The following is a 19,530-nucleotide window of genomic DNA, read 5'->3' on the forward strand; positions in this document are numbered from 1 at the left end:
TTACAGCCGTGCAATCCTCAGTGTGTGGGTTTTTTTCATAGTTTTCTGGAGGAGTCTGATGAAGACTTCACTAGAAATTTACAATCGGTTTTGGCTCTTCAAAACTTGGAATTTTCCTGTAAGCCTTACATTTATTAAGTTTATTCCCTCCAAAAGAGGGGAAGGCAGCTTTGTTTACTGCCCGGCCAAGGGACAAAGCTCCTGAAACTATTTGTCTTCCGGGGTCAGATGCTTGCACTCGGGCTGCTTCGAGTTATCAGCTTTTTGGGAATGATGGTCTCATGTTCTTAAGAGTTTATTCAGAAAATGTCCATACTTACCACAACACAACTGCACCAACCTCTTCATCTGTTGAAGAAATTAGAGATTGAAGTTATTTTGATGATAATATTAATGACACAGCTCCGAGATGAGGCCTCCCCTCACAGTTGGCCAGCGACGTGTTTTGGATTTGCCCTTGGGATGCCCAGCAGCCAACCCTCCCAGATTGTCCTGCAATCTCCAGGAATGGGAGGTTAATCTCCCGGTGAATTCTTCCAGCCACCCGGGAGAAAATACGGGAGTACAGTTAGCACTTTGCGCCACCAGGTACCACGTCTGTAGTTTGTGCACGGCACTCTCACGAGATGCAACCCTTCTGGCCCACATCCTCATGAAGGAGATCTCAATGACCAGCGGTGCCCAGTGGTCAGTGAGTTGGTGGTTCCCAGCGGTCAGTCAGTGGTGCCCAGCGATCAGTGAGTGGTGGTTCCCAGCGGTCAGTCACTGGTGCCCAGCGGTCAGTGAGTTGGTGGTTCCCAGCGGTCAGTCAGTGGTGCCCGGCGATCAGTGAGTCGGTGGTTCCCAGCGGTCAGTGAGTCAGTGTTTCCCAGTGGTCAGTGGGTCAGCGAGTCGGTGGTTCCCAGCAGTCAGTGGGTCAGTGAGTCGGTGGTTCCCAGCGGTCAGTGGGTCAGCGAGTCGGTGGTTCCCAGCGGTCTGTGGTCAGTGAGTCGGTGGTTCCCAGCGGTCAGTGGGTCAGTGAGTAGGTGGTTACCAGCGGTCAGTGGGTCAATGAGTCGGTGGTTCCCAGCGGTCAGTGGGTCAGCGAGTCGGTGGTTCCCAGCAGTCAGTGGTCAGCGAGTCGGCAATTCCCTGCAGTCAGTGGGTCAACGAGTCGGTGGTTCCCAGCGGTCAGTGGTCAGCGAGTCGGTGGTTCCCAGCGGTCAGTGGGTCAGCGAGTCGGTGGTTCCCAGCAGTCAGTGGTCAGCGAGTCGGCAATTCCCTGCAGTCAGTGGGTCAACGAGTCGGTGGTTCCCAGCGGTCAGTGGTCAGCGAGTCGGTGGTTCCCAGCGGTCAGTGGGTCAGCGAGTCAGTGGTTCCCAGCGGTCAGTGGGTCAGTGAGTTGGTGGTTCCCAGCGGTCAGTCGATAGTGAGTCGGTGGTTCCCAGCGGTCAGTGGTCAGCGAGTCGGTGGTTCCCAGCGGTCAGTGGGTCAGCGAGTTGGTGGTTCCCAGCGGTCAGTGGTCAGCGAGTCGGTGGTTCCCAGCGGTCAGTGGTCAGCGAGTCGGTGGTTCCCAGCGGTCAGTGGGTCAGCGAGTCGGTGGTTCCCAGCGGTCAGTGGGTCAGCAATTTGGTGTTTCCCAGCGGTCAGTGGGTCAGTGAGTCGGTGGTTCCCAGCGGTCAGTGGGTCAGCGAGTCGATGGTTCCCAGCGGTCAGTGGGTCAGCGAGTTGGTGGGTCCCAGCGGTCAGTGGGTCAGTAAGTCGGTGGTTCCCAGCGGTCAGTGGTCAGCGAGTCGGTGGTTCCCAGCGGTCAGTGGGTCAGCGAGTCGGTGGTTCCCAGCGGTCAGTGGGTCAGTGAGTCAGTGGTTCCCAGCGGTCAGTGGCTCTGCGGTGCCCAGCGATGCCCAGCGGTCAGTGAGTTGGTAAATCCCAGCAGTCAGTGGGTCAGCGAGTCGGTGGTTCCCAGCGGTCAGTGGTCAGCGAGTCGGTGGTTCGCAGCGGTCAGTTGGTCAGTGAGTCGGTGGTTCCGAGTGGTCAGTGGGTCAGCGAGTCGGTGGTTCCCAGCGGTCAGTGGTCAGCGAGTCAGAGGTTCCCAGCGGTCAGTGGTCAGCGAGTGGGTGGTTCCCAGCGGTCAGTGGTCAGCGAGTCGGTGGTTCCCAGCAGTCAGTGGGTCAGCGAGTCGGTGGTTCCCAGTGGTCAGTGGTCAGCGAGTCGGTGGTTCCCAGCGGTCGGTGGGTCAGCGAGTCGGTGGTTCCCAGCGGTCAGTGGTCAGCGAGTCGGTGGTTCCCAGCGGTCAGTGGTCAGCGAGTCGGTGGTTCCCAGCGGTCAGTGGGTCAGCGAGTCGGTGGTTCCCAGCGGTCAGTGGGTCAGCAATTTGGTGTTTCCCAGCGGTCAGTGGGTCAGTGAGTCGGTGGTTCCCAGCGGTCAGTGGGTCAGCGAGTCGATGGTTCCCAGCGGTCAGTGGGTCAGTGAGTCGGTGGTTCCCAGCGGTCAGTGGTCAGCGAGTCAGTGGTTCCCAGTGGTCAGTGGGTCAGCGAGTCGGTGGTTCCCAGCGGTCAGTGGTCAGCGAGTCGGTGGTTCCCAGCGGTCAGTGGGTCAACGAGTCAGTGGTTCCCAGCGGTCAGTGGTCAGCGAGTCGGTGGTTCCCAGCGGTCAGTGGGTCAGCGAGTCGGTGGTTCCCAGCGGTCAGTGGGTCAGTGAGTCAGTGGTTCCCAGCGGTCAGTGGCTCTGCGGTGCCCAGCGATGCCCAGCGGTCAGTGTGTCAGCGAGTCGGTAAATCTCAGCGGTCAGTGGGTCAGCGAGTCGGTGGTTCCCAGTGGCCAGTGGTCAGTGGGTCAGCGAGTCGGTGGTTCCCAGCGGTCAGCGAGTCGGTGGTTCGCAGCGGTCAGTTGGTCAGTGAGTCGGTGGTTCCCAGCGGTCAGTGGGTCAGTGAGTCGGTGGTTCCCAGCGGTCAGTGGGTCAGCGAGTCGATGGTTCCCAGCGTTCAGTGGGTCAGCGAGTCGGTGGTTCCCAGCGGTCAGTGGTCAGCGAGTCGGTTGTTCCCAGCAGTCAGTGGGTCAGCGAGTCGGTGGTTCCCAGCGGTCAGTGGTCAGCGAGTCGGTGGTTCCCAGCGGTCGGTGGGTCAGCGAGTCGGTGGTTCCCAGCGGTCAGTGGTCAGCGAGTCGGTGGTTCCCAGCGGTCGGTGGGTCAGCAAGTCAGTGGTTCCCAGCGGTCAGTGGTCAGCGAGTCGGCGGTTCCCAGCATTCAGTGGGTCAGCAAGTCGTTAATTCCCAGCGGTGAGTGGGTCAGTGAGTCGGTGGTTCCCAGCGGTCAGTGGGTCAGCGGTTCCCAGCGGTCAGTGGGTCAGTCAGTCGCTGGTTCCCAGCGGTCAGTGGGTCAGTCAGACGGTGGTTCCCAGCGGTCAGTGGGTCAGCGGTTCCCAGCGGTCAGTGGGTCAGTCAGTTGGTGGTTCCCAGCGGTCAGTGGGTCAGCGAGTCGGTGGTTCCCAGCGGTCAGTGGGTCAGCGAGTCGGTGGTTCCCAGCGGTCAGTGGTCAGCGAGTCGGTGGTTCCCAGCGGTCAGTGGGTCAACGAGTCGGTGGTTCCCAGCGGTCAGTGGTCAGCGAGTCGGTGGTTCCCAGCGGTCAGTGGGTCAGCGAGTCGGTGGTTCCCAGCGGTCAGTGGGTCAGTGAGTCAGTGGTTCCCAGCGGTCAGTGGCTCTGCGGTGCCCAGCGATGCCCAGCGGTAAGTGGGTCAGCGAGTCGGTAAATCCCAGCGGTCAGTGGGTCAGCGAGTCGGTGGTTCCCAGTGGCCAGTGGGTCAGCGAGTCGGTGGTTCCCAGCGGTCAGTGGCTCTGCGGTGCCCAGCGATCAGTGGGTCAGCGAGTCGGTAAATCCCAGCGGTCAGTGGGTCAGCGAGTCGGTGGTTCCCAGCGGTCAGTGGCTCTGCGGTGCCCAGCGATGCCCAGCGGTCAGTGGGTCAGCGAGTCGGTAAATCCCAGCGGTCAGTGAGTCGGTGGTTCCCAGTGGCCAGTGGTCAGTGGGTCAGCGAGTCGGTGGTTCCCAGCAGTCAGTGGTCAGCGAGTCGGTGGTTCGCAGCGGTCAGTTGGTCAGTGAGTCGGTGGTTCCCAGCGGTCAGTGGGTCAGTGAGTCGGTGGTTCCCAGTGGTCAGTGGGTCAGCGAGTCAATGGTTCCCAGCGTTCAGTGGGTCAGCGAGTCGGTGGTTCCCAGCATTCAGTGGGTCAGCAAGTCGTTAATTCCCAGCAGTGAGTGGGTCAGTGAGTCGGTGGTTCCCAGCGGTCAGTGGGTCAGTCAGTCGGTGGTTCCCAGCGGTCAGTGGGTCAGCGGTTCCCAGCGGTCAGTGGGTCAGTCAGTCGCTGGTTCCCAGCGGTCAGTGGGTCAGTCAGACGGTGGTTCCCAGCGGTCAGTGGGTTAGCGGTTCCCAGCGGTCAGTGGGTCAGTCAGTTGGTGGTTCCCAGCGGTCAGTGGGTCAGCGAGTCGGTGGTTCCCAGCGGTCAGTGGGTCAGCGAGTCGGTGGTTCCCAGCAGTCAGTGGTCAGCGAGTCGGCAATTCCCTGCAGTCAGTGGGTCGAGTCGGTGGTTCCCAGCGGTCAGTGGTCAGCGAGTCGGTGGTTCCCAGCGGTCAGTGGGTCAGCGAGTCAGTGGTTCCCAGCGGTCAGTGTGTCAGTGAGTTGGTGGTTCCCAGCGGTCAGTCGATAGTGAGTCGGTGGTTCCCAGCGGTCAGTGGTCAGCGAGTCGGTGGTTCCCAGTGGTCAGTGGGTCAGCGAGTTGGTGGTTCCCAGCGGTCAGTGGTCAGCGAGTCGGTGGTTCCCAGCGGTCAGTGGTCAGCGAGTCGGTGGTTCCCAGCGGTCAGTGGGTCAGCGAGTTGGTGGTTCCCAGCGGTCAGTGGGTCAGCAATTTGGTGTTTCCCAGCGGTCAGTGGGTCAGTGAGTCGGTGGTTCCCAGCGGTCAGTGGGTCAGCGAGTCGATGGTTCCCAGCGGTCAGTGGGTCAGCGAGTTGGTGGGTCCCAGCGGTCAGTGGGTCAGTAAGTCGGTGGTTCCCAGCGGTCAGTGGTCAGCGAGTCGGTGGTTCCCAGCGGTCAGTGGGTCAGCGAATTGGTGGTTCCCAGCAGTCAGTGTGTCAGCAGTTTGGTGTTTCCCAGCGGTCAGTAGGTCAGCGGGTCGGTGGTTCCCAGCGGTCAGTGGGTCAGCGAGTCGGTGGTTCCCAGCGGTCAGTGGGTCAGTGAGTCAGTGGTTCCCAGCGGTCAGTGGCTCTGCGGTGCCCAGCGATGCCCAGCGGTCAGTGGGTCAGCGAGTCGGTAAATCCCAGCGGTCAGTGAGTCAGTGGTTCCCAGTGGCCAGTGGTCAGTGGGTCAGCGAGTCGGTGGTTCCCAGCGGTCAGTGGTCAGCGAGTCGGTGGTTCGCAGCGGTCAGTTGGTCAGCGAGTCGGTGGTTCGCAGCGGTCAGTTGGTCAGTGAGTCGGTGGTTCCCAGCGGTCAGTGGGTCAGCGAGTCGGTGGTTCCCAGCGGTCAGTGCGTCAGTGAGTCAGTGGTTCCCAGCGGTCAGTGGCTCTGCGGTGCCCAGCGATGCCCAGCGGTCAGTGGGTCAGCGAGTCGGTAAATCCCAGCGGTCCGTGGGTCAGCGTGTCGGTGGTTCCCAGTGGCCAGTGGTCAGTGGGTCAGCGAGTCGGTGGTTCCCAGCGGTCAGTGGTCAGCGAGTCGGTGGTTCGCAGCGGTCAGTTGGTCAGTGAGTCGGTGGTTCCCAGTGGTCAGTGGGTCAGCGAGTCGGTGGTTCCCAGCGGTCAGTGGTCAGCGAGTCAGTGGTTCCCAGCGGTCAGTGGTCAGCGAGTGGGTGGTTCCCAGCGGTCAGTGGTCAGCGAGTCGGTGGTTCCCAGCAGTCAGTGGGTCAGCGAGTCGGTGGTTCCCAGTGGTCAGTGGTCAGCGAGTCGGTGGTTCCCAGCGGTCGGTGGGTCAGCGAGTCGATGGTTCCCAGCGGTCAGTGGTCAGCGAGTCGGTGGTTCCCAGCGGTCAGTGGTCAGCGAGTCGGTGGTTCCCAGCGTTCGGTGGTTCCCAGCGGTCAGTGGGTCAGTGAGTCGGTGGTTCCCAGCGGTCAGTGGGTCAGCGAGTCGATGGTTCCCAGCGGTCAGTGGGTCAGTGAGTCGGTGGTTCCCAGCGGTCAGTGGTCAGCGAGTCAGTGGTTCCCAGTGGTCAGTGGGTCAGCGAGTCGGTGGTTCCCAGCGGTCAGTGGTCAGCGAGTCGGTGGTTCCCAGCGGTCAGTGGGTCAACGAGTCGGTGGTTCCCAGCGGTCAGTGGTCAGCGAGTCGGTGGTTCCCAGCGGTCAGTGGGTCAGCGAGTCGGTGGTTCCCAGCGGTCAGTGGGTCAGTGAGTCAGTGGTTCCCAGCGGTCAGTGGCTCTGCGGTGCCCAGCGATGCCCAGCGGTCAGTGGGTCAGCGAGTCGGTAAATCCCAGCGGTCAGTGGGTCAGCGAGTCGGTGGTTCCCAGTGGCCAGTGGTCAGTGGGTCAGCGAGTCGGTGGTTCCCAGCGGTCAGTGGTCAGCGAGTCGGTGGTTCGCAGCGGTCAGTTGGTCAGTGAGTCGGTGGTTCCCAGCGGTCAGTGGGTCAGTGAGTCGGTGGTTCCCAGTGGTCAGCGAGTCGGTGGTTCCCAGCGGTCGGTGGGTCAGCGAGTCGGTGGTTCCCAGCGGTCAGTGGGTCAGCGAGTCGGTGGTTCCCAGCGGTCAGTGGGTCAGCAATTTGGTGTTTCCCAGCGGTCAGTGGGTCAGTGAGTCGGTGGTTCCCAGCGGTCAGTGGGACAGCGAGTCGATGGTTCCCAGCGGTCAGTGGGTCAGTGAGTCGGTGGTTCCCAGCGGTCAGTGGTCAGCGAGTCGGTGGTTCCCAGCGGTCAGTGGGTCAACGAGTCGGTGGTTCCCAGCGGTCAGTGGTCAGCGAGTCGGTGGTTCCCAGCGGTCAGTGGGTCAGCGAGTCGGTGGTTCCCAGCGGTCAGTGGGTCAGTGGTTCCCAGCGGTCAGTGGCTCTGCGGTGCCCAGCGATGCCCAGCGGTCAGTGGGTCAGCGAGTCGGTAAATCCCAGCGGTCAGTGGGTCAGCGAGTCGGTGGTTCCCAGTGGCCAGTGGTCAGTGGGTCAGCGAGTCGGTGGTTCCCAGCGGTCAGTGGTCAGCGAGTCGGTGGTTCGCAGCGGTCAGTTGGTCAGTGACTCGGTGGTTCCCAGCGGTCAGTGGGTCAGTGAGTCGGTGGTTCCCAGCGGTCAGTGGTCAGCGAGTCGGTGGTTCCCAGCGGTCAGTGGTCAGCGAGTCGGTGGTTCCCAGCGGTCAGTGGGTCATCGAGTCGGTGGTTCCCAGCGGTCAGTGGGTCAGTGAGTCAGTGGTTCCCAGCGGTCAGTGGCTCTGCGGTGCCCAGCGATGCCCAGCGGTCAGTGGGTCAGCGAGTCGGTAAATCCCAGCGGTCAGTGGGTCAGCGAGTCGGTGGTTCCCAGTGGCCAGTGGTCAGTGGGTCAGCGAGTCGGTGGTTCCCAGCGGTCAGTGGTCAGCGAGTCGGTGGTTCGCAGCGGTCAGTTGGTCAGTGAGTCGGTGGTTCCCAGCGGTCAGTGGGTCAGTGAGTCGGTGGTTCCCAGTGGTCAGTGGTCAGCGAGTCGGTGGTTCCCAGCGGTCGGTGGGTCAGCGAGTCGGTGGTTCCCAGCGGTCAGTGGTCAGCGAGTCGGTGGTTCCCAGCGGTCAGCGAGTCGGTGGTTCCCAGCGGTCAGTGGGTCAGCGAGTCGGTGGTTCCCAGCGGTCAGTGGGTCAGCAATTTGGTGTTTCCCAGCGGTCAGTGGGTCAGTGAGTCGGTGGTTCCCAGCGGTCAGTGGGTCAGCGAGTCGATGGTTCCCAGCGGTCAGTGGGTCAGTGAGTCGGTGGTTCCCAGCGGTCAGTGGTCAGCGAGTCGGTGGTTCCCAGCGGTCAGTGGGTCAACGAGTCGGTGGTTCCCAGCGGTCAGTGGTCAGCGAGTCGGTGGTTCCCAGCGGTCAGTGGGTCAGCGAGTCGGTGGTTCCCAGCGGTCAGTGGGTCAGTGGTTCCCAGCGGTCAGTGGCTCTGCGATGCCCAGCGATGCCCAGCGGTCAGTGGGTCAGCGAGTCGGTAAATCCCAGCGGTCAGTGGGTCAGCGAGTCGGTGGTTCCCAGTGGCCAGTGGTCAGTGGGTCAGCGAGTCGGTGGTTCCCAGCGGTCAGTGGTCAGCGAGTCGGTGGTTCGCAGCGGTCAGTTGGTCAGTGAGTCGGTGGTTCCCAGCGGTCAGTGGGTCAGTGAGTCGGTGGTTCCCAGCGGTCAGTGGGTCAGCGAGTCGATGGTTCCCAGCGTTCAGTGGGTCAGCGAGTCGGTGGTTCCCAGCGGTCAGTGGTCAGCGAGTCGGTTGTTCCCAGCAGTCAGTGGGTCAGCGAGTCGGTGGTTCCCAGCGGTCAGTGGTCAGCGAGTCGGTGGTTCCCAGCGGTCGGTGGGTCAGCGAGTCGGTGGTTCCCAGCGGTCAGTGGTCAGCGAGTCGGTGGTTCCCAGCGGTCGGTGGGTCAGCAAGTCGGTGGTTCCCAGCGGTCAGTGGTCAGCGAGTCGGCGGTTCCCAGCATTCAGTGGGTCAGCAAGTCGTTAATTCCCAGCGGTGAGTGGGTCAGTGAGTCGGTGGTTCCCAGCGGTCAGTGGGTCAGTCAGTCGGTGGTTCCCAGCGGTCAGTGGGTCAGCGGTTCCCAGCGGTCAGTGGGTCAGTCAGTCGCTGGTTCCCAGCGGTCAGTGGGTCAGTCAGAAGGTGGTTCCCAGCGGTCAGTGGGTCAGCGGTTCCCAGCGGTCAGTGGGTCAGTCAGTTGGTGGTTCCCAGCGGTCAGTGTGTCAGCGAGTCGGTGGTTCCCAGCAGTCAGTGGGTCAGTGAGTCGGTGTTTCCCAGTGGTCTGTGGGTCAGTGAGTCGGTGGTTCCCAGCGGTCTGTGGGTCAGTGAGTCAGTGTTTCCCAGTGGTCAGTGGGTCAGCGAGTCGGTGGTTCCCAGCAGTCAGTGGGCCAGTGAGTCGGTGGTTCCCAGTGGTCAGTGGGTCAGCGAGTCGGTGGTTCCCAGCGGTCAGTGGTCAGCGAGTCAGTGGTTCCCAGCGGTCAGTGGTCAGCGAGTGGGTGGTTCCCAGCGGTCAGTGGTCAGCGAGTCGGTGGTTCCCAGCAGTCAGTGGGTCAGCGAGTCGGTGGTTCCCAGTGGTCAGTGGTCAGCGAGTCGGTGGTTCCCAGCGGTCGGTGGGTCAGCGAGTCGATGGTTCCCAGCGGTCAGTGGTCAGCGAGTCGGTGGTTCCCAGCGGTCAGTGGTCAGCGAGTCGGTGGTTCCCAGCGTTCGGTGGTTCCCAGCGGTCAGTGGGTCAGTGAGTCGGTGGTTCCCAGCGGTCAGTGGGTCAGCGAGTCGATGGTTCCCAGCGGTCAGTGGGTCAGTGAGTCGGTGGTTCCCAGCGGTCAGTGGTCAGCGAGTCAGTGGTTCCCAGTGGTCAGTGGGTCAGCGAGTCGGTGGTTCCCAGCGGTCAGTGGTCAGCGAGTCGGTGGTTCCCAGCGGTCAGTGGGTCAACGAGTCGGTGGTTCCCAGCGGTCAGTGGTCAGCGAGTCGGTGGTTCCCAGCGGTCAGTGGGTCAGCGAGTCGGTGGTTCCCAGCGGTCAGTGGGTCAGTGAGTCAGTGGTTCCCAGCGGTCAGTGGCTCTGCGGTGCCCAGCGATGCCCAGCGGTCAGTGGGTCAGCGAGTCGGTAAATCCCAGCGGTCAGTGGGTCAGCGAGTCGGTGGTTCCCAGTGGCCAGTGGTCAGTGGGTCAGCGAGTCGGTGGTTCCCAGCGGTCAGTGGTCAGCGAGTCGGTGGTTCGCAGCGGTCAGTTGGTCAGTGAGTCGGTGGTTCCCAGCGGTCAGTGGGTCAGTGAGTCGGTGGTTCCCAGTGGTCAGCGAGTCGGTGGTTCCCAGCGGTCGGTGGGTCAGCGAGTCGGTGGTTCCCAGCGGTCAGTGGGTCAGCGAGTCGGTGGTTCCCAGCGGTCAGTGGGTCAGCAATTTGGTGTTTCCCAGCGTTCAGTGGGTCAGCGAGTCGGTGGTTCCCAGCGGTCAGTGGTCAGCGAGTCGGTTGTTCCCAGCAGTCAGTGGGTCAGCGAGTCGGTGGTTCCCAGCGGTCAGTGGTCAGCGAGTCGGTGGTTCCCAGCGGTCGGTGGGTCAGCGAGTCGGTGGTTCCCAGCGGTCAGTGGTCAGCGAGTCGGTGGTTCCCAGCGGTCGGTGGGTCAGCAAGTCGGTGGTTCCCAGCGGTCAGTGGTCAGCGAGTCGGCGGTTCCCAGCATTCAGTGGGTCAGCAAGTCGTTAATTCCCAGCGGTGAGTGGGTCAGTGAGTCGGTGGTTCCCAGCGGTCAGTGGGTCAGTCAGTCGGTGGTTCCCAGCGGTCAGTGGGTCAGCGGTTCCCAGCGGTCAGTGGGTCAGTCAGTCGCTGGTTCCCAGCGGTCAGTGGGTCAGTCAGAAGGTGGTTCCCAGCGGTCAGTGGGTCAGCGGTTCCCAGCGGTCAGTGGGTCAGTCAGTTGGTGGTTCCCAGCGGTCAGTGTGTCAGCGAGTCGGTGGTTCCCAGCAGTCAGTGGGTCAGTGAGTCGGTGTTTCCCAGTGGTCTGTGGGTCAGTGAGTCGGTGGTTCCCAGCGGTCTGTGGGTCAGTGAGTCAGTGTTTCCCAGTGGTCAGTGGGTCAGCGAGTCGGTGGTTCCCAGCAGTCAGTGGGCCAGTGAGTCGGTGGTTCCCAGTGGTCAGTGGGTCAGCGAGTCGGTGGTTCCCAGCGGTCAGTGGTCAGCGAGTCAGTGGTTCCCAGCGGTCAGTGGTCAGCGAGTGGGTGGTTCCCAGCGGTCAGTGGTCAGCGAGTCGGTGGTTCCCAGCAGTCAGTGGGTCAGCGAGTCGGTGGTTCCCAGTGGTCAGTGGTCAGCGAGTCGGTGGTTCCCAGCGGTCGGTGGGTCAGCGAGTCGATGGTTCCCAGCGGTCAGTGGTCAGCGAGTCGGTGGTTCCCAGCGGTCAGTGGTCAGCGAGTCGGTGGTTCCCAGCGTTCGGTGGTTCCCAGCGGTCAGTGGGTCAGTGAGTCGGTGGTTCCCAGCGGTCAGTGGGTCAGCGAGTCGATGGTTCCCAGCGGTCAGTGGGTCAGTGAGTCGGTGGTTCCCAGCGGTCAGTGGTCAGCGAGTCAGTGGTTCCCAGTGGTCAGTGGGTCAGCGAGTCGGTGGTTCCCAGCGGTCAGTGGTCAGCGAGTCGGTGGTTCCCAGCGGTCAGTGGGTCAACGAGTCGGTGGTTCCCAGCGGTCAGTGGTCAGCGAGTCGGTGGTTCCCAGCGGTCAGTGGGTCAGCGAGTCGGTGGTTCCCAGCGGTCAGTGGGTCAGTGAGTCAGTGGTTCCCAGCGGTCAGTGGCTCTGCGGTGCCCAGCGATGCCCAGCGGTCAGTGGGTCAGCGAGTCGGTAAATCCCAGCGGTCAGTGGGTCAGCGAGTCGGTGGTTCCCAGTGGCCAGTGGTCAGTGGGTCAGCGAGTCGGTGGTTCCCAGCGGTCAGTGGTCAGCGAGTCGGTGGTTCGCAGCGGTCAGTTGGTCAGTGAGTCGGTGGTTCCCAGCGGTCAGTGGGTCAGTGAGTCGGTGGTTCCCAGTGGTCAGCGAGTCGGTGGTTCCCAGCGGTCGGTGGGTCAGCGAGTCGGTGGTTCCCAGCGGTCAGTGGGTCAGCGAGTCGGTGGTTCCCAGCGGTCAGTGGGTCAGCAATTTGGTGTTTCCCAGCGGTCAGTGGGTCAGTGAGTCGGTGGTTCCCAGCGGTCAGTGGGACAGCGAGTCGATGGTTCCCAGCGGTCAGTGGGTCAGTGAGTCGGTGGTTCCCAGCGGTCAGTGGTCAGCGAGTCGGTGGTTCCCAGCGGTCAGTGGGTCAACGAGTCGGTGGTTCCCAGCGGTCAGTGGTCAGCGAGTCGGTGGTTCCCAGCGGTCAGTGGGTCAGCGAGTCGGTGGTTCCCAGCGGTCAGTGGGTCAGTGGTTCCCAGCGGTCAGTGGCTCTGCGGTGCCCAGCGATGCCCAGCGGTCAGTGGGTCAGCGAGTCGGTAAATCCCAGCGGTCAGTGGGTCAGCGAGTCGGTGGTTCCCAGTGGCCAGTGGTCAGTGGGTCAGCGAGTCGGTGGTTCCCAGCGGTCAGTGGTCAGCGAGTCGGTGGTTCGCAGCGGTCAGTTGGTCAGTGACTCGGTGGTTCCCAGCGGTCAGTGGGTCAGTGAGTCGGTGGTTCCCAGCGGTCAGTGGTCAGCGAGTCGGTGGTTCCCAGCGGTCAGTGGTCAGCGAGTCGGTGGTTCCCAGCGGTCAGTGGGTCATCGAGTCGGTGGTTCCCAGCGGTCAGTGGGTCAGTGAGTCAGTGGTTCCCAGCGGTCAGTGGCTCTGCGGTGCCCAGCGATGCCCAGCGGTCAGTGGGTCAGCGAGTCGGTAAATCCCAGCGGTCAGTGGGTCAGCGAGTCGGTGGTTCCCAGTGGCCAGTGGTCAGTGGGTCAGCGAGTCGGTGGTTCCCAGCGGTCAGTGGTCAGCGAGTCGGTGGTTCGCAGCGGTCAGTTGGTCAGTGAGTGGGTGGTTCCCAGCGGTCAGTGGGTCAGTGAGTCGGTGGTTCCCAGTGGTCAGTGGTCAGCGAGTCGGTGGTTCCCAGCGGTCGGTGGGTCAGCGAGTCGGTGGTTCCCAGCGGTCAGTGGTCAGCGAGTCGGTGGTTCCCAGCGGTCAGCGAGTCGGTGGTTCCCAGCGGTCAGTGGGTCAGCGAGTCGGTGGTTCCCAGCGGTCAGTGGGTCAGCAATTTGGTGTTTCCCAGCGGTCAGTGGGTCAGTGAGTCGGTGGTTCCCAGCGGTCAGTGGGTCAGCGAGTCGATGGTTCCCAGCGGTCAGTGGGTCAGTGAGTCGGTGGTTCCCAGCGGTCAGTGGTCAGCGAGTCGGTGGTTCCCAGCGGTCAGTGGGTCAACGAGTCGGTGGTTCCCAGCGGTCAGTGGTCAGCGAGTCGGTGGTTCCCAGCGGTCAGTGGGTCAGCGAGTCGGTGGTTCCCAGCGGTCAGTGGGTCAGTGGTTCCCAGCGGTCAGTGGCTCTGCGATGCCCAGCGATGCCCAGCGGTCAGTGGGTCAGCGAGTCGGTAAATCCCAGCGGTCAGTGGGTCAGCGAGTCGGTGGTTCCCAGTGGCCAGTGGTCAGTGGGTCAGCGAGTCGGTGGTTCCCAGCGGTCAGTGGTCAGCGAGTCGGTGGTTCGCAGCGGTCAGTTGGTCAGTGAGTCGGTGGTTCCCAGCGGTCAGTGGGTCAGTGAGTCGGTGGTTCCCAGCGGTCAGTGGGTCAGCGAGTCGATGGTTCCCAGCGTTCAGTGGGTCAGCGAGTCGGTGGTTCCCAGCGGTCAGTGGTCAGCGAGTCGGTTGTTCCCAGCAGTCAGTGGGTCAGCGAGTCGGTGGTTCCCAGCGGTCAGTGGTCAGCGAGTCGGTGGTTCCCAGCGGTCGGTGGGTCAGCGAGTCGGTGGTTCCCAGTGGCCAGTGGTCAGTGGGTCAGCGAGTCGGTGGTTCCCAGTGGCCAGTGGTCAGTGGGTCAGCGAGTCGGTGGTTCCCAGCGGTCAGTGGTCAGCGAGTCGGTAAATCCCAGCGGTCAGTGGGTCAGCGAGTCGGTGGTTCCCAGTGGCCAGTGGTCAGTGGGTCAGCGAGTCGGTGGTTCCCAGCGGTCAGTGGTCAGCGAGTCGGTGGTTCGCAGCGGTCAGTTGGTCAGTGAGTCGGTGGTTCCCAGCGGTCAGTGGGTCAGTGAGTCGGTGGTTCCCAGCGGTCAGTGGGTCAGCGAGTCGATGGTTCCCAGCGTTCAGTGGGTCAGCGAGTCGGTGGTTCCCAGCGGTCAGTGGTCAGCGAGTCGGTTGTTCCCAGCAGTCAGTGGGTCAGCGAGTCGGTGGTTCCCAGCGGTCAGTGGTCAGCGAGTCGGTGGTTCCCAGCGGTCGGTGGGTCAGCGAGTCGGTGGTTCCCAGCGGTCAGTGGTCAGCGAGTCGGTGGTTCCCAGCGGTCGGTGGGTCAGCAAGTCGGTGGTTCCCAGCGGTCAGTGGTCAGCGAGTCGGCGGTTCCCAGCATTCAGTGGGTCAGCAAGTCGTTAATTCCCAGCGGTGAGTGGGTCAGTGAGTCGGTGGTTCCCAGCGGTCAGTGGGTCAGTCAGTCGGTGGTTCCCAGCGGTCAGTGGGTCAGCGGTTCCCAGCGGTCAGTGGGTCAGTCAGTCGCTGGTTCCCAGCGGTCAGTGGGTCAGTCAGAAGGTGGTTCCCAGCGGTCAGTGGGTCAGCGGTTCCCAGCGGTCAGTGGGTCAGTCAGTTGGTGGTTCCCAGCGGTCAGTGTGTCAGCGATTCGGTGGTTCCCAGCAGTCAGTGGGTCAGTGAGTCGGTGTTTCCCAGTGGTCTGTGGGTCAGTGAGTCGGTGGTTCCCAGCGGTCTGTGGGTCAGTGAGTCAGTGTTTCCCAGTGGTCAGTGGGTCAGCGAGTCGGTGGTTCCCAGCAGTCAGTGGGCCAGTGAGTCGGTGGTTCCCAGTGGTCAGTGGGTCAGCGAGTCGGTGGTTCCCAGCGGTCTGTGGTCAGTGAGTCGGTGGTTCCCAGCGGTCAGTGGGTCAGTGAGTAGGTGGTTCCCAGCGGTCAGTGGGTCAATGAGTCGGTGGTTCCCAGCGGTCAGTGGGTCAGCGAGTCGGTGGTTCCCAGCAGTCAGTGGTCAGCGAGTCGGTAATTCCCTGCAGTCAGTGGGTCAACGAGTCAGTGATTCCCAGCGGTCAGTGGTCAGCGAGTCGGTGGTTCCCAGCGGTCAGTGGGTCAGTGAGTCAGTGGTTCCCAGCGGTCAGTGGGTCAGTGAGTTGGTGGTTCCCAGCAGTCAGTCGATAGTGAGTCGGTGGTTCCCAGCGGTCAGTGGTCAGCGAGTCAGTGGTTCCCAGTGGTCAGTGGGTCAGTGGTTCCCAGCGGTCAGTGGGTCAGTGGTTCCCAGCGGTCAGTGGGTCAGTGGTTCCCAGCGGTCAGTGGGTCAGCGAGTCGGTGGTTCCCAGCGGTCAGTGGGTCAGTAAGTCGGTGGTTCCCAGCGGTCAGTGGTCAGCGAGACGGTGGTTCCCAGCGGTCAGTGGGTCAGTGAGTCGATGGTTCCCAGTGGTCAGTGGGTCAGTGAGTCGGTGGTTCCCAGCGGTCAGTGGTCAGCGAGTCAGTGGTTCCCTGTGGTCAGTGGGTCAGCGAGTCGGTGGTTCCCAGCGGTCAGTGGTCAGCGAGTCGGTGGTTCCCAGCGGTCAGTGGTCAGCGAGTCGGTGGTTCGCAGCGGTCAGTTGGTCAGTGAGTCGGTGGTTCCCAGCAGTCAGTGGGTCAGTGAGTCGGTGGTTCCCAGCGGTCAGTGGGTCAGCGAGTCGATGGTTCCCAGTGTTCAGTGGGTCAGCGAGTCGGTGGTTCCCAGCGGTCAGTGGTCAGCGAGTCGGTTGTTCCCAGCAGTCAGTGGGTCAGCGAGTCGGTGGTTCCCAGCGGTCAGTGGTCAGCGAGTCGGTGGTTCCCAGCGGACGGTGGGTCAGCGAGTCGGTGGTTCCCAGCAGTCAGTGGTCAGCGAGTCGGTGGTTCCCAGCGGTCGGTGGGTGAGCAAGTCGGTGGTTCCCAGCGGTCAGTGGTCAGCGAGTCGGCGGTTCCCAGCATTCAGTGGGTCAGCAAGTCGTTAATTCCCAGCGGTGAGTGGGTCAGTGAGTCGGTGGTTCCCAGCGGTCAGTGGGTCAGTCAGTCGGTGGTTCCCAGCGGTCAGTGGGTCAGCGGTTCCCAGCGGTCAGTGGGTCAGTCAGTCGCTGGTTCCCAGCGGTCAGTGGGTCAGTCAGACGGTGGTTCCCAGCGGTCAGTGGGTCAGCAGTTCCCAGCGGTCAGTGGGTCAGTCAGTTGGTGGTTCCCAGCGGTCAGTGGGTCAGCGAGTCGGTGGTTCCCAGCGGTCAGTGGGTCAGTGAGTCGGTGTTTCCCAGTGGTCTGTGGGTCAGTGAGTCGGTGGTTCCCAGCGGTCAGTGGGTCAGTGTTTCCCAGTGGTCAGTGGGTCAGCGAGTCGGTGGTTCCCAGCAGTCAGTGGGTCAGTGAGTCGGTGGTTCCCAGCAGTCAGTGGGTCAGCGAGTCGGTGGTTCCCAGCGGTCTGTGGTCAGTGAGTCGGTGGTTCCCAGCGGTCAGTGGGTCAGTGAGTAGGTGGTTCCCAGCGGTCAGTGGGTCAATGAGTCGGTGGTTCCCAGCGGTCAGTGGGTCAGCGAGTCGGTGGTTCCCAGCAGTCAGTGGTCAGCGAGTCGGTAATTCCCTGCAGTCAGTGGGTCAACGAGTCAGTGATTTCCAGCGGTCAGTGGTCAGCGAGTCGGTGGTTTCCAGCGGTCAGTGGGTCAGCGAGTCAGTGGTTCACAGCGGTCAGTGGGTCAGTGAGTTGGTGGTTCCCAGCAGTCAGTCGATAGTGAGTCGGCGGTTCCCAGCGGTCAGTGGTCAGCGAGTCAGTGGTTCCCAGTGGTCAGTGGGTCAGCGAGTCGGTGGTTCCCAGCGGTCAGTGGTCAGCGAGTCGGTGGTTCCCAGCGGTCAGTGGTCAGCGAGTCAGTGGTTCCCAGTGGTCAGTGGGTCAGCGAGTCGGTGGTTCCCAGCGGTCAGTGGGTCAGCGAGTCGGTGGTTCCCAGCGGTCAGTGGTCAGCGAGTCGGTGGTTCCCAGCGGTCAGTGGGTCAGCGAGTCGGTGGTTCCCAGCGGTCAGTGGTCAGCGAGTCGGTGGTTCCCAGCGGTCAGTGGTCAGCGGGTCGGTGGTTCCCAGCGGTCAGTGTGTCAGCGAGTCGGTGGTTCCCAGCAGTCAGTGGGTCAGTGAGTCGGTGTTTCCCAGTGGTCTGTGGGTCAGTGAGTCGGTGGTTCCCAGCGGTCTGTGGGTCAGTGAGTCAGTGTTTCCCAGTGGTCAGTGGGTCAGCGAGTCGGTGGTTCCCAGCAGTCAGTGGGCCAGTGAGTCGGTGGTTCCCAGTGGTCAGTGGGTCAGCGAGTCGGTGGTTCCCAGCGGTCTGTGGTCAGTGAGTCGGTGGTTCCCAGCGGTCAGTGGGTCAGTGAGTAGGTGGTTCCCAGCGGTCAGTGGGTCAATGAGTCGGTGGTTCCCAGCGGTCAGTGGGTCAGCGAGTCGGTGGTTCCCAGCAGTCAGTGGTCAGCGAGTCGGTAATTCCCTGCAGTCAGTGGGTCAACGAGTCAGTGATTCCCAGCGGTCAGTGGTCAGCGAGTCGGTGGTTCCCAGCGGTCAGTGGGTCAGTGAGTCAGTGGTTCCCAGCGGTCAGTGGGTCAGTGAGTTGGTGGTTCCCAGCAGTCAGTCGATAGTGAGTCGGTGGTTCCCAGCGGTCAGTGGTCAGCGAGTCAGTGGTCAGCGAGTCGGTGGTTCCCAGCGGTCAGTGGTCAGCGAGTCCGTGTTTCCCAGCGGTCAGTGGGTCAGTGGTTCCCAGCGGTCAGTGGGTCAGCGAGTCGGTGGTTCCCAGCGGTCAGTGGGTCAGTAAGTCGGTGGTTCCCAGCGGTCAGTGGTCAGCGAGACGGTGGTTCCCAGCGGTCAGTGGGTCAGTGAGTCGATGGTTCCCAGCGGTCAGTGGGTCAGTGAGTCGGTGGTTCCCAGCGGTCAGTGGTCAGCGAGTCAGTGGTTCCCAGTGGTCAGTGGGTCAGCGAGTCGGTGGTTCCCAGCGGTCAGTGGTCAGCGAGTCGGTGGTTCCCAGCGGTCAGTGGGTCAACGAGTCGGTGGTTCCCAGCGGTCAGCGAGTCGGTGGTTCCCAGCGGTCAGTGGGTCAGCGAGTCGGTGGTTCCCAGCGGTCAGTGGGTCAGTGAGTCAGTGGTTCCCAGCGGTCAGTGGCTCTGCGGTGCCCAGCGATGCCCAGCGGTCAGTGGGTCAGCGAGTCGGTAAATCCCAGCGGTCAGTGGGTCAGCGAGTCGGTGGTTCCCAGTGGCCAGTGGTCAGTGGATCAGCGAGTCGGTGGTTCCCAGCGGTCAGTGGTCAGCGAGTCGGTGGTTCGCAGCGGTCAGTTGGTCAGTGAGTCGGTGGTTCCCAGCAGTCAGTGGGTCAGTGAGTCGGTGGTTCCCAGCGGTCAGTGGGTCAGCGAGTCGATGGTTCCCAGTGTTCAGTGGGTCAGCGAGTCGGTGGTTCCCAGCGGTCAGTGGTCAGCGAGTCGGTTGTTCCCAGCAGTCAGTGGGTCAGCGAGTCGGTGGTTCCCAGCGGTCAGTGGTCAGCGAGTCGGTGGTTCCCAGCGGACGGTGGGTCAGCGAGTCGGTGGTTCCCAGCGGTCAGTGGTCAGCGAGTCGGTGGTTCCCAGCGGTCGGTGGGTCAGCAAGTCGGTGGTTCCCAGCGGTCAGTGGTCAGCGAGTCGGCGGTTCCCAGCATTCAGTGGGTCAGCAAGTCGTTAATTCCCAGCGGTGAGTGGGTCAGTGAGTCGGTGGTTCCCAGCGGTCAGTGGGTCAGTCAGTCGGTGGTTCCCAGCGGTCAGTGGGTCAGCGGTTCCCAGCGGTCAGTGGGTCAGTCAGTCGCTGGTTCCCAGCGGTCAGTGGGTCAGTCAGACGGTGGTTCCCAGCGGTCAGTGGGTCAGCAGTTCCCAGCGGTCAGTGGGTCAGTCAGTTGGTGGTTCCCAGCGGTCAGTGGGTCAGTGAGTCGGTGGTTCCCAGCGGTCAGTGGGTCAGTGAGTCGGTGTTTCCCAGTGGTCTGTGGGTCAGTGAGTCGGTGGTTCCCAGCGGTCAGTGGGTCAGTGTTTCCCAGTGGTCAGTGGGTCAGCGAGTCGGTGGTTCCCAGCAGTCAGTGGGTCAGTGAGTCGGTGGTTCCCAGTGGTCAGTGGGTCAGCGAGTCGGTGGTTCCCAGCGGTCTGTGGTCAGTGAGTCGGTGGTTCCCAGCGGTCAGTGGGTCAGTGAGTAGGTGGTTCCCAGCGGTCAGTGGGTCAATGAGTCGGTGGTTCCCAGCGGTCAGTGGGTCAGCGAGTCGGTGGTTCCCAGCAGTCAGTGGTCAGCGAGTCGGTAATTCCCTGCAGTTAGTGGGTCAACGAGTCAGTGATTTCCAGCGGTCAGTGGTCAGCGAGTCGGTGGATCCCAGCGGTCAGTGGGTCAGCGAGTCAGTGGTTCACAGCGGTCAGTGGGTCAGTGAGTTGGTGGTTCCCAGCAGTCAGTCGATAGTGAGTCGGCGGTTCCCAGCGGTCAGTGGTCAGCGAGTCAGTGGTTCCCAGTGGTCAGTGGGTCAGCGAGTCGGTGGTTCCCAGCGGTCAGTGGTCAGCGAGTCGGTGGTTCCCAGCGGTCAGTGGTCAGCGAGTCAGTGGTTCCCAGTGGTCAGTGGGTCAGCGAGTCGGTGGTTCCCAGCGGTCAGTGGGTCAGCGAGTCGGTGGTTCCCAGCGGTCAGTGGTCAGCGAGTCGGTGGTTCCCAGCGGTCAGTGGGTCAGCGAGTCGGTGGTTCCCAGCGGTCAGTGGTCAGCGAGTCGGTGGTTCCCAGCGGTCAGTGGTCAGCGGGTCGGTGGTTCCCAGCGGTCAGTGGTCAGCGAGTCGGTGGTTCCCAGCGGTCAGTGGTCAGCGAGTCGGTGGTTCCCAGCGGTCAGTGAGTCGGTGGTTCCCAGCAGTCAGTGGTCAGCGAGTCGGTAATTCCCTGCAGTCAGTGG

General features: G+C 62.9%; 1 protein-coding gene across 1 annotated transcript in view; it reads right to left on the minus strand.

The window, feature by feature from the left end:
* Positions 1–19,530, minus strand: part of LOC147123818 (apolipoprotein L6-like) — a 90,629-nt gene that overhangs the window by 13,087 nt on the left and 58,012 nt on the right. Inside the window, exon 5 of the mRNA XM_085967275.1 lies at positions 321–348. Within this exon, the coding sequence (XP_085823401.1) occupies positions 321–348 (28 nt within the window). The remainder of the gene's footprint in view (positions 1–320; positions 349–19,530) is intronic.

The sequence above is a fragment of the Somniosus microcephalus genome, chromosome 2 (assembly GCF_052327205.1).
Source record: "Somniosus microcephalus isolate GS21.2 chromosome 2, FLI_Smic_1.0, whole genome shotgun sequence".
Classification (NCBI taxonomy): Eukaryota; Metazoa; Chordata; class Chondrichthyes; order Squaliformes; family Somniosidae; genus Somniosus; species Somniosus microcephalus.